This window comes from Trachurus japonicus, chromosome 12, assembly GCF_045865225.1.
Source record: "Trachurus japonicus isolate A0001 chromosome 12, Traja_1.0".
NCBI lineage: Eukaryota > Metazoa > Chordata > Actinopteri > Carangiformes > Carangidae > Trachurus > Trachurus japonicus.
The window spans coordinates 16,347,305-16,364,722 of NC_140918.1; the positions used below are offsets into that span (position 1 = coordinate 16,347,305).

The following is a 17,418-nucleotide window of genomic DNA, read 5'->3' on the forward strand; positions in this document are numbered from 1 at the left end:
ACACTATGAACTGTTTCTGCTTTTTCACAAGAACTTTTACTTCAGACCGAGTCCCCAATAAACCAGCACAAAAAAACATCAGCTGCACAGCTCAGATCTCTTCTTCAGGAGGAAAAGTAAGTTGAGCTTGTGTGAAAGATGAGCTGCTTGTTTTTGCTCAACTATACAAAAAATGTCATGTGAGCTTGTTTTTTCTTTTTTTTTTTTGGTTGACTTTTCTGCAGAGCAGCACATGGAAAAAAGAGTGGGTAGAATGAGTGGAGTGAATGAAAACGGATAAATTTGGAGCTTTTCTTTATAATGTAAATTGGTTCAAGGCTGTGTGGAAACAGCACTGGTTTATAAACTTACATAACTTGTGGAACTGATTAGCTCCGTGACGTCAGCGAACGCCATTGTTTGTGCAGCCGAGGTAGACTGTGCCACTGGCCAAGCCGAGGCCACAGCTGAGCATATTTACACTCTCTGTTGAGGTAAAACTGAGTATGAATTGACTGTCAGACTCATGCACACCACATAAACACTGCTGGCAATTGCGGTGAGACAAGTTTTGCTTTGCTGTCGTTTCTGTAGATTAAAGGATTTAATACTGCATATTTTCACCAGGACACATGCAAAGCTGGAAACAGCCAAGAGAGATTAGTGTTACCTATGATCAACACGAAAGATACATTTTTTTCCCCCAACGCAGTGGTGGACTCTGTAAAAGTGTGAAGCTCGGTGAATACCTCTTCCAGATCTCCATGGCGTCATAGTTGGATTTTGATTTTATTGTGTGCCTATAATCCGACGGCCTGCCCCTGCTCCTGGCAGTTTTCTCAGACACGCCTCCATGAGCTCACTGGCCACAGGACTGCAGGTCCGACTGCATGCGTCTGCAAAAGCATTTCCTAATGCAGAAAGACCTGAAACTAAGAGAAGCACATGGAAAAGATGTATTTTGGGTTTATTCTAGTAGATGTGAGCGGAATAAGACTTGGCTGTGCAGCTGCTCCGTGGCTTGTTCCATAATCTCCGACTCTGAAAATAAAGTTGATTCTTATTTAGAGAGATTCTGTACACATCTAAGATTCTGTACACATCTAACCCAAATAGGAGCAATTCACTGCAGGCAGTTTGGAGTATTGTTGTACAAAGTAAATCATTTCAGTGTTAATCCATCTAATTGTGGAGCCACATGCATATTTCCTGCAGTGCCAGCCAGGAAAACAGAGACAAGCTGCCCAGATTCGCTTATTACCAGGAAATTCCTCCAGTTTTTCCATATGTATCTACTGGTGCCCAAACTAACCCTGAAAACATGCCCGCATGGGTCCACTGTGGGTAGTTGTGGGTTTACTGTGGGACAGTGTGGGCAGGGCAAAACCCACACTAATCCCATGTGGGCCTCATACAGTTTGCCCACATGGGCCCAGATGCCCTTTGGGGCCACTTTGTTGGCTTTTGGTAGACATTGCCCACATGGGCCCCATATGGGTCAGCCCATGCGCGGCGTACAACAATCAAACCCATGGTCTTGCCCACAGAAAGCCCACACAGAACCTTCTTGCTGTGAGGCAACAATAGTAACTACTGCGACACCGTTTAGCTACCACATCAAAATAGTGATTAAATGATGTTTACCAAGAATCTGGTACCACTACATAATCCGGCCTGCGTCTTAGTGCGTACCTACCATTCACTTGCGTCCTACTTTACCTGGACTTCCAGTGTAACTCCTTGGTCATTTCCCACCTATTATCTCCTGTTTTACAGCATAACTCGCGGCCACTTGCTGTGTAATTCGCGGAAGTAAAGGTGTAACTGAATCATGGCCAACTAGTATACCAACACAAAAGGATACAACCTGGAAGCAAAACAACCACAGCACCTCACAGTTCCCGTGAACAGTAAATTGCAAGGTCACATTAGCGTGGTACTACCTGATGAGAAAAACTGTACAGTTAAAGGAGACATATTATGCCCCTTTTCCACAAATTAAAATAGTTCCCAGGTGTCTTAAAGACATGTCTGTGACATGCTGTGGTCAAAATACTCCAAGGATCAAACATCACGGCTCTTTTCGTACTCTCTAAACAGCCCTGTTTAGAACAGCCGGGTTCAGTGCCTGTCCCTTTAAATGCAAATGAACCCCTGCTTGCCCCGCCCCACCCCTTCTACTGGTACCAGGTAAGGGTGGTATTATGCAAATTCGAAAGCCAGTTACATCACTGGAAGACATCTGAGGGAACAGCTCATAAAACCACATGGATTTCAATCTAGGGAGCCTGAAAATTAGAGATTTTTTTGTCAAATCTCGCATCTTGGGGGCCGGAAGGCAAGACAAACACCCAAATATAAAGAGCCTTCAAAAAGTGATATTTACATAACATGTCCCCTTTAAAATTTATTAATCTGCTCACTTACGGCAGTAGGAGGATACTCTGCTGTTCTGAGATGTATAGCCTCTAGCATTATGATGTATGAGTCTTGATGGAAGTTTAACATTTTTGTAATATTTTTATTCACTTTTTTTCCAAAAAGATCAATACCACTTGTCTGTCTGCATGATGAATGTGAAGCTAGCTTAGCTTGTTAGCTTAGAATAAAGACTAGAAATAGTTTGTTCAAAGTTTTAAAAAAAAATGTGCCTGTTATATCGTTTCTGTAAAAATACAATGTGAAAACTGCCAGCATCCATCAGAAGCAGACATAAAATATTTTTATATTTATACACATATAACTTTTGTGACTTCATGAATATTAATTCACAACATATACACTTGCCAAACACACTTGCATGTATAAAACACATGACATAATCGCTGAGTTGCTGGGATTTCTGCAGTTTAAAAATTTGATTTTTGTTTTTCACTGTGCGAACCAGTGAAACACTATTTTACATCAATAAACCTAATTCATATCAGGCAAAGGCTAAAATGCAGGTTTAGCACATTGACCAAATTGTTGAACTTGAGCATTATGAGGAGCTGACTAAATTGCTTGGCTAAAAATAGCATTTTATTTTATAGCAAAAAAAAAAAAAAAGCCGCTCTGCTTGATAAACTAAATATTCACTTTCTAGACTTAGAAAAAAGTCATAGTTCATGGCACATAATGCAGGAGCCACTTGTTGAGGGAAACCGATTTGCTGAAAATTTTCACTGTGCAGGTTGTGAATCAAAAGGCAACTTTACACAGTCACTTAAACCCTCTCTGTCTGGACGTATTTTAATGAAGGCACACAGTGAAAAGGTCTTTTCAGGTTTCCATCCTGAGCTTGGATCCTGCTCCGTAGCTTCTTCATCCTCCTCCTCCATCGTCATCATCATCAGTGGTTCTCATGGTTGGGGCGTGGAGGAGGGCGTGACGGGGGAGGGGCTCTACAAGGAGGCGGCCCCTGAGGGGGAGGGGGCAGAGAGCCGGTGGGAGACGGGGGTGCCGAGTCGGGGCTGATGTTGGCCGGGGGCAGGGCTCTGTTTGGAGGTGGGGTGTACATGGGAGGGGTGGTGGAGGATGGAGGAGGGGTGGATGGCAAAGGGGGCAGCGTTGACGTTGGTGAGGGGGGCAAATTGAAGTTGGGGCTGCCCTCTGATGGACGACGCTGGTAAGTGTGGGGCAAAGTGTAGACGGGCGTGGATGGATGGTTGTAGATGGGGTAGCGAGGGGCAGGGTAGGATTTGCTGCGAGTGAAGTTGATGCACCTGCCCTGAAATCAAGAAAAAACACATTGGTTTAGCACAAAATATGTCTGTTTTGTTTATGAATTGCACAATGCAACATGTAAAAAAACAAAAAGAAAACACTATAAAGAGCAAAACTAACTGCAGGGGATTTAGTAAAAACTCCCTGAATCTACTTCTGCTGCAGCGATTGGCAGGTTCAGCGGGGTAAAGCTTTCAACAGACAGAAAGAGGAAATTCCTCTGTTAGCGAGTGTCTTGGAGGAAAACAGCATTCCTGCCAGCCCAGCCGTGCTGACGCTGGGAGCCGGAGGAGACAGGCAGCATCTACTCCTAATGACTTATCCAGACCAGATTGTTCCTCCAGACAATGCTGCAGTCGTTTTCTAGCTCCGTCCGCTCCCTTTGCCGCTCCAGTCTTCCCTTTGAAGTCACTAGTCTTGTGATTTGAAGCAGACATTACTTTTTAAAAGTATTTAGCCCCATGGAATAACTGTAGCTAATGTCATGTAGATAAAATTCCTCTTTGGTTTCCATTGTGTTATTTGATGCTGAGCTGGAGGCCGTCGCTCGAAAACTTCCCTTATCCCTCATTTCCAGGGGTCATGGATTTAAACTCTGCTAAATTCCTAAACATCTGCCTGCCAAAAGTTGACATAGTCAGTTCACAATCTTTTCAATTGCTTTGTTTTGAATGCTTGCACACTTATCTAACAGCTGTTGAGAGCCAATGCTGCTTTTCATTACAAAAGAGCGGAAATCAGTCTTGACTTATCTCTGCTTAGTTCTTATGTCTCACCTTGTCTCCAGGATGAGGTCTCATGACAGACACTCTATCATAGCCTTTTCTCAGGAACACACACAGAGCGTCCAGCTTGCCCTAAAGAGAGAGGTAAAGAGAAAGTCATAGGTGATGATGATAAATCATTGTTAAACGATGATATCCTACAACGATCATTAGACTGACAGAATTTGTTTGCACTAGCGAGCGAGAATGGTCATTTAAAAGATAGACAAAAAGCTACAGTAATGAAGTGTGTTTATTTGTGGCTCTGCCAGACTGTATCTGCCCCACTTTCTTCTCCAGATGTGTCTCTTTGATAGGACGCTTTTTATGCTAGAGAGAGACGTTTAAATAAAGAAAGCATTTTGTTAGAAATAACACCCGTTCAACAGATTCCATATTCAGGGGTTAGCTCAGTTCATGTCTGGTTCATATTACTATCCATTCAGCTGACTAACATGTCAGGAAACGGACTTTATTAACTATTTCCTGGTAACAAATCATTCCCAAAAACGCTTACAAAGTGACATTTTTAGCATATGGTGCGTACACTGATCGTAAGGAAGAGGTTTTAATGCCAGTACCAGTTTTAAAACATCTGGATTCATGGTGTATATTACATATGTTCTCGTTGTGTGATTTGTGTTTGGAAATAGAGTCTCAGTAACACAGCGCCATGACAACTGAGCAAACTTAGGAGGAAGGTGGGATATGAAAAAGCTTTGAATTAGAGTTAAGGTTCTGTTATCAAAATGTTACAATGAATTTGAGTTTTTAGGAATAGGCAAAGGCAAAATATCAACATATATCTGGTCACAAATCTCAGAATCGAGCTAAGTAGGCTAATAAGAAACATGCACAGTATGTTTCCTGTGAATGACTGAGATGAGATAATATTTTTTGAGCACCTTGATGGGAGAATACCACTTCTGTGGGCGATGAGATTTGTGCATGTTGTAGTAAGGTCTTGGTGGGGGGTAGTCAAACTCCTGTTCAGGCATCACAACTCGAGCATTTTTAGCCTTTTCCAGTTTGGCTCCTTCTTCAGTGGAGCCTTTATCTCCCCAGCGGACCTGAACAAAGACAGAAGCTTAGACTAACAAGGCTTTAAAATGGCAATATGGCCGATAAATCAAGCATCACACAGCTGGTTACGTCTATTACAGAAGCTCAGAGCAGAAAGGCAGAGAAGTAGCTACTGGCAAAGTAGATTAATTGAGGGTCTGGTTCACCACTCAGGTCCAGACTCCAACATCTGCAGGATGGGTTACCATGACATTTTGTACATGCAGTCATTGTTCAAAGACTATGAACGCTGCTGACCTCAGTGAAGCATTGACTCTAATGTTACCATGACCTTGACATTTTCGTTTATTATCTCAATGCCCAAAATGCTGTTTATCGACTGTCATGAAATGTGAAACAGATATTGTACATTTTTCTTTTGTTTATCATTACCTGGTAGAGGTAATGGCCATCTCATTGGCCTCAGCTATCCTTTGCATTCATTGACAATTAGCAATTGTTAGCGAACGTTAAGCGAAGATGGTGAACAGTGCAGTGTAACAGACTGAGATTCTTGTTGTGATCCAAACTTGTTATAAAAATATCATCCCAGGCTGGAATCTGATCTGAGCTGATAATGTCGGGCCCAGGACTAAGCCTAGCCAGTTTCTTACCCACGCAGCTGCATCTATTTTGCCTGTAAAACATGACATCTGGTTGTGCTATAACCAGATGTTTATAGCATATCTACATGGAATTTAATTAAACCAGTCCACTGAAGAAATACAAGACAACAGAAGTTGACTCCCTTGCCACAAAGTTTTATTGTGTCATTACATGCAGTTTCAGATTTGGGATTTGTCCTAAACCTCTGAGAGCCCATACATTTATATTTGATGCCGTTTTATGGCATGAAACCTCAAAATTCAACAAAAGACCCACAGCCACAGGTAAAAAAAATAAAAAATAAAAAAGTCACTAAATCACTAAGAGTTTTTTTTTTCCAGGCTTTTTTTCTTCTTTCTCTTTTGCTCCAACCTCTGACGTTGATGGTCAGAGAGCCACAAAAAAGGCTAAAGCTAAATGTCAAGAGGGATTCGGCACATTGAGAGTGAAACCAGCACTGTCGAAGCGACCTTGGAAGTTCATTACTCAAACACACTCTCTTGCAGCTGCCACAGACAAGCCATGAAGGCTTTGACTTGGCAGAGAAAGCACTTAAATGAAATTGTGCATATTTTCCACAGCTCTGTTTGGAAGTGGTGCCACTTCAAGGCAAATTCACAGCACAGGCTCCACAGACCTGCACTCCCAGTCGGTGAAGCATTTCACACTGACTCCTGTCTCCCTGACCTTCATTTGCTTGGACAACATACACATCTGGTCCCTCTTGACCTGGAGACGTGTCAGTCTCCTTCTCTGTTGTTCACTTCTCTCAGGTATCATGTAGCACAGCGCCCAGATGTCAGTCCGACCCTGACGCCCCTTACTCTAAAAATACATCTCTTGATGACTGATGTTCTGCTACTTTTTCCTGTCCTGGAAAATACATTTTGATGATGCCTTACTTTTATTGAATCCAAATCTTTTCACGACTAACAATACCTTTATTTTTGCCTGAGCGGACGGCAGAGAACCAAACACATTTGTCAGTTGTGTAACAACCACAAATGAATCATTCGAGCTCACATGATTCAGCTACCAGCACAAAGCTCATTTTGGCCTGTGGGTCTCAACACTTTGCAGTTTGCCGGCCAGATGGCCTCATCCTAACTCTTACTGGCTCGCAACAAAGTCGTTTCCAGTATGGACTTGCACACTCATGTCTTTTAAGGAATGAGTCGCTTCCTGTTTCCCTTTGTGTTCCTGCTGCAGTTACGTTTGATCTCGCTCGATGCAAAACAAGCTGAACAGCAGATTCAAGCTGAGCCACGTTTCTCATCTGTGAACCTGATAGATGGAGATCCATGGAAGATTTAATACCTAATTTTTATATTCTAAGGATAGTTCATCTTGAATTTAGCATATTGAGACGATGGGTTCATGTTGAGCTCATGTTTGTCTAACTTCACAGTAACAATTCATCTGAGTGAGAGAGTCACCTGAGATTCTGAATCACAGTGGATTGTGATTACGTATACTGATTCAACTGCACTTCACAATCTGTGTTACCTCCATTCTCTTAATGCCTCCGACTCCACGTCCTCCGTAGTACGAGGCATCCACAGTGGGCCACCTCTTCTTGGGAAAGCCATCCTCATCATCCTGAGAAAGAAAGAAAACTATGTTCATCTTTGAAACAGAAAAACAAATGTTTGAGAATTTTGCTAAAGAGAGTTTCAAATCTTTAAAAGATCAATAAATCAGGTTATTTTCCTGAGATGTTGAGTCTGTCACATGAGAGTGTAGTTTTATTATTTAGGTTACTCTGAATAGCTTTACTCAGATGCATGGAGTTAATTTGCAGTGATAAACAAGGTGAAGAAAATCCACTTACAGAGTCATCCTCTATTACTGGAGGCGGCGGTGGCTCATGAATGACCTGCAAACAAGAAAAAGAAAAACATGTTCTGCAAACCTTAAAGGACAGTGAGTCAGATCAAACACTTTTGCCTTTTATTTGTATGTATTTTGCTGTGAGAGGATTGAAGGTGGTTGCCATCCATACCACAGTGCAGCAGAGAGGCCAGAACCACCACAGGAGAAGAATGGTGAGCAGGAGCAGCAGGATGAGCAGAGCGATGGCCACAAACGTCCCATCAGACTAGAAGAAAGGAAACAACCAGTGTGACAGGGTAAATACTACTACTACTACTACTACTACTACTACTAATAATAATAATAATAATGATAATAATACATTTTATTTGTAAGCGCTTTTACAAATGCTCAAAAACACTTTAAAAATCATAAAATAGAGCAAAGTCAGAATTACAACAGTAATAAAACAGTATAAACCACACAAAATTATATATTAAAAGCTAATTAAAAAAGGTGACTACTCATTTCTGTGATTGTATCTCTGATGAGATGTTTGTCACAAAAGCACCACATAAAACTGAGAACCAGGTGCTATAACTACAGTACTGGTTTCGTACTTACACAAGTGATTGCAGTTATTGTGACGGAGCTGGATATGAAGCTCAGGCCGTTATTCATGCTGACGTGTAGAGTGGCCGAACTGGAGGAATAGTGAGAGTAAATAAAAAGCAAAGATGCTCAGTTACAACAACAAACTGAACAGATGAATCATATTGATGTGACAGCTGTAAAAAAAAAAAAAATGTGGTGCTGACTTGAAGTTAATATTTCGATTTCTGTTCCAGTCTCTTTGATTTAATTGGTTTAATGTGACCCAGACAGCTTCATCTGAGAACAGTTGTGGTATAATAACTCACGTTCCCTCTTTTTCCAGAACAGGAGCTGGGCACAGAAGGTAGGTGTCTCTCACCACCAGAGGTCTTTTCACTGTAGAAAATTAAGATTTTGACACAACACAAAGTGTAGATGAGTCAAGACAAGTCATTGTCGGTGGTGGAAGAGAAAGTAAAGTGATGCAAAGGAAAAGTTTACCTCACTTTTTCTAGCAGCCATGAAACTTTGTGAAATTCAAGCCTGAAAATATTCTTTTTGTTTTTTTAATTCCTGGACTTCCTCTCTTCATGGAAAATGAAGCAAATGAGGGAGGGTTGTGGTTTATTTACCCTGGCTGAGTGAGTGTCTAGTGTGTGCAAAGACACTGCTCGTCCCTGATGAGATCCACATTCCCCCCCTTTAGACATCTGAGAAGCTTTGAGCGTTGTACCAGCTGATTCAAAGCAGGGGGAAGAGGGTGCTGATGGTTTTCGGGGAGGACGGGGATTTAAATCATTGGGAGCCACAAAATGCGGCTCTTCCCCACCCCGACCCTGTCTGCATGGCCAAAATAAACTCAGTGCGATGGTGTAAATGGCTGCTGAGCACAAAACTGCTGCAGTTTTTGGATTCACACACCCACAAAGTTTTGCCATTGTCTCCATATAATGTGGGGGAAGAGAGGTGGTCGATACACGATTCTTATTCACACACTTATTAACATTGTTTTTATTAAAATAAACATTCAGTCCTGAATTATGAAATCTACTCTGTCTTACAAATTGCACCACAATAATGTAACAGATCCATTCTCTGTCTGTGCTTATGTCTTTTATTCTTTTGTTCTCCATCAACAGAAACACACTCTTCTCCAGTAAACCATATGATACCTTTGGGCAGAACCAGCCTAGCAGGCAATAAGCAATGATCTAAAGTCATGTGTCTGGAAACCTGACGACTGTAACTTTAATATTCCCTTAATTTAGCTGCAGCTGGTTTCTACCAACTCCTGAGGGAAGTATCAGGCTCAATAGCTGCTAAATGTTCCACTATATTTACCAGCGTAGTCTGGGTCTCCAACTGTGTCTGTCTTTTGTTTGCTGCTGGGCAAACAGTAAAAACCAAAACGAGATCAAAGATGCTAAAATGATCCTTTAACATCACACATCATTTGTCGATTAAAAGTCAAAAGTGAAAAACAAAACCCTTAGAAGTGCAACCTTTAATGCATCAACAATTTTGACCTGAAAATTTGATTTTCTGCTTGAAAACGTGGAAAATAAATACTACACAGCTGAAGATTACGAATGTAAACCATGGGAGCAGATACTTACTCAGAGTGACTGTGTCGTTGATGCGGAAGCTGCAGAGAACTTTCTGTACGTCTCGGGCGTGAAGGAAACCGTTTCCTTTCACCACAACCTGGAAGGATTCTGAGGGAGGATTAAACAACCATTCAACAAATATTAACAAATATGTTTTCCTTGTAGTAGAACATGTAATGAAATTTAGTAATCTTAGAAGGTGTGGTAGAGTCATGTATCTGGAGTGACGTGCCTATGTGTAACTGAGTTTTTACCTCCTTCACAGATGCTGGATGGCTCCACAGCTAGGATCTCAATGCAGGATCTTTTCAGGATCTGAAAGGTAAAATAACAATTTAAGTTGATCTAAATGTTGATTAGAGTTGCTTTACTAAGAATAATTATGTATATTTCCATGATATTAAAGAGCCATGCTCGTGTCTTATGTACTGAGTCAATGACGCCTTGTAGAGCCTGAAATCCATCGTTGACAGGGAAGACGTGGTCCTGACTGTCAGCTATCGTTGACAGCTGTCAAAAAATGAGTGATTAATTATGTGTCTGACTGTTTGGTCCGATGATTGATTAATGTAATTTACTCTTTTATTGGACATACTAATAATCTGAATGGTTTACCTGGGTTTCGTTGAAGTCTTTTACTCCCACACAGTAAACAGTGGCACCTAACTGGCGTGCTCTGCTGGCCTGAATCAAGACAAGACATTAAACACATTTAAAATTGTTGGATTTGAGTTGGGATGTGAGTGTTTACTTGAAATTAGAAACCTTTTAGCCAATCAGAAGAGAGGCTCAGATCCTCCTCTCCTCTGATTGGCTGGCAGAGCTGTTGTTGCTAAAGAGTTACAAAAAGAAGCTGGAGAGAGTAAATATGTAAAACTGCATTAAACATATATTTTGATACGTAAAGCCACAAATGTACAGAATCTTCTTGTATAAAACCTATAAAACAGCAGTATATAATATGAGACTTTTAAGGTTTTAAATGTTACATTACTTTCAAATAACAGTGCGGAGAAAGTATGACTTATGATGATTTGAGTTATTATTCCTGAAGATAATAAACCCTCTGTTTAAATGAAGTCATTAACTGTGCTGTTGTAATGTTTAAATGATGTTAACGCCCTTCTTTTTAGTGCTGGGGTCAGTGGGTTTCCATGTGACCTCTCTCACCTCTCTTTGTGCCAAGTCAAACTGATTTTCTCTCAGTTCACCATCTGTCAGGGCGATGATGACACTGGCTGTCCGGTAACCTGAGAGTCAGAACCAGAACCAGAAAAAAAAAAACATCCCGAGAGATCAGTTTTTTTTTAATCTTGTTATTTTTCAAAGTAGGAATCAAAGTAGGACCAACTGCACAAAATATTTTGGACATAATTGTCATTTGATCCACAGAGCAGCTGTGTTTTTGTTGTTGTTTCTCTCCCTATTTGATGATTCCACCACATGCGTGAATAAGGTTGTGATGACAAAGATTTGAGTATGATGATTAAGTGCTAAAAAGGAAAATGTCCTACTCACCATCTCCAGTCCCGTAGTATATTTGTTCACTGGCCTGAGAGAGAAGTTTCAAGGCGTCAGTGGCTATAAATTTAAATGACCCTCATTAAATGGAAAACAGGATCAGCTCAGCTGGATCCCATCGGTGTCGCAGATGACTTACTCTTTGAAAACCTCTGTGCATGAAGGTGTCTCCACCCGGCTGCACCATACGAAGCTGCTCCAGCCCGCCACGGATCAACTCCCTGGTCATGAAACGTAAACATATTCCAGAGGATGGGAGTGAATATCCAATACAATGTGATGACAAAGGACAGAGGATTAAAGTGGATGTTTGAGTGAGGCTGTGAGTGTGTGTGTGTGTGTGCCACCTGTCTTCTGTTAGTGCCATGAGAGTCCGTCCTTCTGTTGAAAACACAATGAAAGACATCCGCAGCTGAGGACTGGAACAAAGGAGAGACTACTGTTAACAATAATATTTAACCTTTCATCATTTTCTCCTTCTCTCTTTACTCCTTAAACCCTTGCTGTTTCTGTGTGGACCCACCTGATGAACTTGTGTGCCAGGTGGTCAACAAAGTAATATATCTCATTCCAGTAATGCTGCACGCTGCCAGACCTGAGAGGGAGAGTCGGTGGGTAACGATTAGTTAGGTGGTTGTTTGAAAATATCACATCACATAGCAGACCTGTGTGTAGCCCAGTTTCCGTTAGATTTCTTTTTCTTTTCCACGTCAACAGTATAACTTTTAACCTCACAACTTCTCTAGAGTTAGACAACAAATCACACATGTACATGGGTTGTCACACAAGGTAAAATACTGCACACTGCATCAATCTAAAGTTGTTTTCACAAGGCTGTGCAGGGTAAAACCCAAATATACTCAGTTAATTGTACAAGACAAAGACAATCTGGTTATCTTCACATCTGAGAGGCAAAAAACTGGTGATCTTTTCTCTCTTTTTTTTGTATTTTAACAAATGAAGGCTGGTTAATTGATTTAGATTTCTTAGACTATAGCTGCTTTTTATATGTTACTTTTGCTGTTGTCTACACATTGATTGATTCTCAGTGATCAAATTCATTCTTAACTTTGCATATTGTGTGTTTTTGCCTCTTTTTTTTAATCTGGCTAATTAATTAGACTAAAATATGCCCCTGAATAACATTAGCTCCTGGCCTGTGACCCCATTTGCAAACCAGCAAATGAAAAAAACAAACAAACTTATCTTTACTAATGCAATTATAATTTTACTTGCAATAGTTATGTCTTTTCCTTGTCAAAAGCATGTCTTTCCTCCCAGCTCTAGCCTCATGCTGGCAAGGAAGTTATTTCAGAAGCAGCACGGTGGCGGCTGCAGACTGCCAGGCCAACACTTACAGTATGACATGATCAATGATGTTCTGACTGCAGGCAATAGAAGGGGGAGCACGCAGAATACCGAAATACAATTTCAACATGATAAGAAATATATTTATATTAATGCACATAAAAAACAACAACAACAATCATTTAAACACATTTGTCTAATCTCCCTCCCAATTTGCTGAGGACCCCTTAGTACAGTGTATTTCAGCACTGGGGTCGGGACCCCACTTGGGGTCGCCTGGAATTCAAATGGGGTCACCTGAAATGTCTAGTAATTGATTAAAAAAAATTACTGATAAAATATTTTTATAACTAAATGTTTAAGAACACCACACACAATCTTAAACAACTGTACTCTACACTTTAACTTTCTCAAATATAAATCAAGTTTCGGCCGCCAGAAGAGAGGTTCGCAGAAATTTGTGACGCCAAAATGGGGTCACGAGCCAAAAAAGGTTGTGAACCACTGCCTTAGTATCACAAAAACACAAGGATGATTACGTGACGTGTGGACATAACATCTGCCATCACATGTGTATTGTTACTGTTGTTATAGGAGCGGATCCATGTATTCATCTTACTGAGACTTCACATAGCAGAGCAGTGAGGTTGATCTTTTGTATTTCTCTCTGAACGCTGATGCTTAATGTTTCCACTGTTTCTCTTGTGACCTCCCAGCTCATATTTTAAATGCCAAACAGTTACTGAAGTGCCACGTCATTGTCTCAGCTGAGCTTCACATTATATCAGGTCCTGGTCTGGTCTCGCAGCAGGTGCAGACCCAACCAGACAATCAGCAGAAGATAACCGCGTTTTAAGGAGGAAGTCAGAAATTATAGAGAATTGCGTGGCAAACGCGCATAAACACAGCAGCCTCTTCTCACGCTGCACTGCCCCTCTTCTTCTTCTTCTTCTCCTCTCTCGCTTATGTTTTCATTTATCCTGTGATGTGAGTCCCAGCGCAGAGACAGCCAAAAACTTCTTTGGAACATCTGGCTCCAATGGAGAAAGGGTTCTGCAGACTGAGGGAGCTGATGCTGGGGACTGTATGTGGGCTGTGCCTGTCGGCGAAGCGTGGCCGCAGTCTGACAACAGCAATCCCTGCAGTGCACTTTATCATGAATACGAATGCATGCGAATACATAAACATGCAGCGAATGAAGATGTCATCATGTAAACACTTTCTGTCTATCTTATAACTTGACCTCATTGGTACTGACTGAGTTGATTGCAAAGAGCAGCTTACACAGCTGGAGTGTATTTTTGAGTGGCTCCACTACAAAACAATTTACAAAACTGCAAGTTTCATCCAGGATAATACGACTATACACCCTGGATAACAACACAAAACCACACAGCACTGACACATGACTTTATGTGACCTGTTGAGGAGTTTCACATTAGCTTCATGACAGCCTAATGGACGGTGTAATACAACCCTTGTGTCAGCCCTCACAAGGCATCCAGGTCTGTGGTAGCATACATTTAATTGGTAACTATTTTGATACTCTATTAGTCCGTATTTCCCAATAAAAAGGACATACAGCTAATTGTCTCTGTTGTATCGTTAGTATAAGTTTGAGTTTCAGACTGTTGATCAGACAAAACAACACATCTAAAGACAGCCAGTAGGCACTTTCCACTATTTTCTGACTTTTTTATGCAGTGGTCCAAACCAAAAATTGATAAATCTAGAAACAAATCAGCAGATCAATAATAATCAATAATGAAAACAACAAATTAGTTGCAGACAGTTTGAATTGTAGTGCTATTTATCTGTTTTGAGAGTTGGAAACTGATGGAGCACAGCGTGCTTCTCCACAAGAAGATGTACTGTAACTGCATGTAAATCTCAGCAGCCTTTAACATGCCACTTTAAACACAGAGAGCTGGACAGCGGAGATTGCAAAATAAACAAACACACATGGGTTTACTGGATCTGAGCTTTGTTATGACATCCATGACTAGAAGACACTGACTTATGCTTCTCTTTGTCGCCACAGAGCCCAGAGAGCTGCCCTACTTTCACTCTTCACCACAGGATAAACACTGAAGCGACTGACACTTCTCATCAGCTGGTAATAAAAACCTGCAGTAGCACAGTCATGCATGTAGTAGCTCATTATTGTCTCTGGAGGACATGAATGAAGTTTGCACCTGTGTCTTAGTTTAAAAAAGGTCTAAGCCTCTCAGATGAGTCATGCACCAAAAATCATAAACTCTCCTGTGAAGTGGAGTAAAAGTGGAAGCACTCACTTGTCCAAAACAAAGTAGAGGTCAAATCCTCCGTAGCAGGACGACCCTGCCTCCCTCCTGTCGTGGACCTGTCCCGTGCTGCCGGCCACCAGGACCACCACCAGGACACACAGCTCCAGACCGAGCAGGCCCTGCCTGCACCAGCGCTGGGACATCACTCCAAAGTTGAGAGAAAGCATCAGCTCAACCTGAGAGAAGGTAAAAGTAAACACTCTCCTGGCGGGGGTTTCCTCTCAGCGAGCCATGCTGTGAAGGCTGATGTCCGAGGCATGAAGTGCTCCTCTCTGGATCAGTGTCCCATCTCCCTCAGCTGCAGATGTGAGCTGCTGGCAGAGGAGGAGTGAAGCTGCTGGCTGGGACTGAGTCTGCAGTTCCCTTTCTCTCACACACTCAATCACTTTAACTCACGGAGTTCACACAATGCAACAGAACATGTGTTAATAAGTGATTTACAGTCTGTATGTGTGAATGACGGGAGCTTTTCACCACTCCTTTTGTTCTTGTTCATACTATTGATTGTTTTTTTTCTCCTTTCACTTTTCCTGTAGGTTTACTTGCAGTTCTACACCTTAACCGCCAGTGCCACTTAGTGGTAAACATGTGCATTGTACAACTCACCGCACTGGAGCATTCAGATCACTTCATCTAAATTTAAAGATTTTAGATTAGAGATAAGATATTACTTTGTATTTTAATAAATTGTGTTGCCAAACTCAGATTTGTGCTGCTGTGAAAACTGTAAAAATGACACAAAAAAGTAAAAATCTTTAATAATTCTGTGGCCTCTTATTCTGCACCTGTCCACCAGACGTCCTCCACCTTCTCACCACTAATCATCTGCTAATCATCTGCTCTCCCAGCTGCTGCCTAACTCCAACAAGTGTTTGTGTTTATATAAAGGGACAGTTTTTTGTTTTGGTTCATTTTAATTCAACTGTTAGAGTGTTCTTGGTTTCTTGTCCCGTTACTCTGAGTTTTTGGAGCTTTGCCTGATGTGAGAGCTGCTAATGTGTTGATTAGTGAAATTCAGAGGCAGGGCCGGCCCTAGGCCTTTTGGGGCCCTGAGCAGAATTTGACCTGAGGATCATCCCGCTGTGTGGTACTGACTATTGTCACTGCTGATCATTCACACACCAACTGTAAATCTCACACACCCTTTATCAATTACATCAGCTGCAGCTGTTCTGACAAATGTAGCAGGAAATGATTAAATCAGTGCTATTAGCTAGTGAGCCCATTATATAACACGATATTGGCCCTTTCAAGCTCTATGCAGGCTATAGCTCTTTTCTCCTTTTTCCAGCATGCTGGGGGTAGCTTCATATTTCAATTACAGCCATGAAAGTGGCATCAATCTTTTAAACTCATGGCAACAAAGTAAAAGAAGCCTAAGTGCTGCGTTAGACTTTTAAAGAAGAAAGAAAATTGGCAGTAATCTTTAAAGCAGCAGGGGCCGCTGCTATGAAGAAGCAAACAAACTAATCTGAGGTGACAGCAGTTGGACATCTCACCCCCCAAAAAATCATGGCAGAGTTCCTGCTCTGTGTGTCAGCATCAAAATTAGTTCATGGAGGCGGCCGTGTCTTCTTTTGCAGCAGCAAACTAGTTCAGATGAGGAGAAGAAAACCGGATTCATCGCATTTAAAATGACATGTTGCCTAAATTAAAGTCAAGAAATAAATACATATTGGTCTAAATGTGACATCCAGAGATGAGACGAGGGAAAACCAGTAAGTGAATCTTTTTCTCTTTTAGGTTTGTCTTCAAAACTGAACTAAAAGCAGCTTCTATACAGTATTTACTCATAATAACTCTCTGTGTGTATGTGTATGAGTGTGAGATGTGTGTCTGTGTGTATGTGTGTGTGTGGGGGGGTGTAGACCCAGCTGCCTGCAGGTGGTGTGTGGTCATGATTCAACACCTGCTGAGAGCATCAGGCTGTCGACTACCTGGGTGTTTTTAGAGGAAGAACCAGCTAACAGGTATAAATCAATCAATCATATGAATTTATAGTTGTAATTTAAACATGCTGGCTGTTGTTCACTGTAGAGCTGCAGATACGTAACATCTCTTGGTTTCTGTCTTGTTTTTAATGTTTTATCCTCAAGAAGCCAACTCAACTTAACCAGTCTAGTATTAGCTAAGTGATTACACAAAACAAAACAA

General features: G+C 41.4%; 1 protein-coding gene across 1 annotated transcript; it reads right to left on the reverse strand.

Annotated features, from left to right (window-relative positions):
* Positions 1 to 2,478: 2,478 nt before the first annotated feature.
* Positions 2,479 to 15,653, reverse strand: antxr1b (ANTXR cell adhesion molecule 1b). The gene is made up of 18 exons (XM_085793525.1): positions 15,253 to 15,653; positions 12,174 to 12,245; positions 11,998 to 12,069; positions 11,790 to 11,871; positions 11,648 to 11,681; positions 11,300 to 11,379; positions 10,745 to 10,813; positions 10,559 to 10,639; positions 10,384 to 10,444; positions 10,139 to 10,237; positions 8,849 to 8,918; positions 8,553 to 8,631; positions 8,119 to 8,214; positions 7,948 to 7,992; positions 7,623 to 7,715; positions 5,354 to 5,518; positions 4,461 to 4,541; positions 2,479 to 3,688 (listed from the first exon to the last, which is right to left on the reverse strand). The coding sequence occupies exons 1-18, from the start codon at positions 15,429 to 15,431 to the stop codon at positions 3,311 to 3,313; spliced, it is 1,836 nt and encodes a 611-aa protein (XP_085649651.1). The 5' UTR covers positions 15,432 to 15,653; the 3' UTR covers positions 2,479 to 3,310.
* Between the last annotated feature and the right edge of the window lie 1,765 nt (positions 15,654 to 17,418).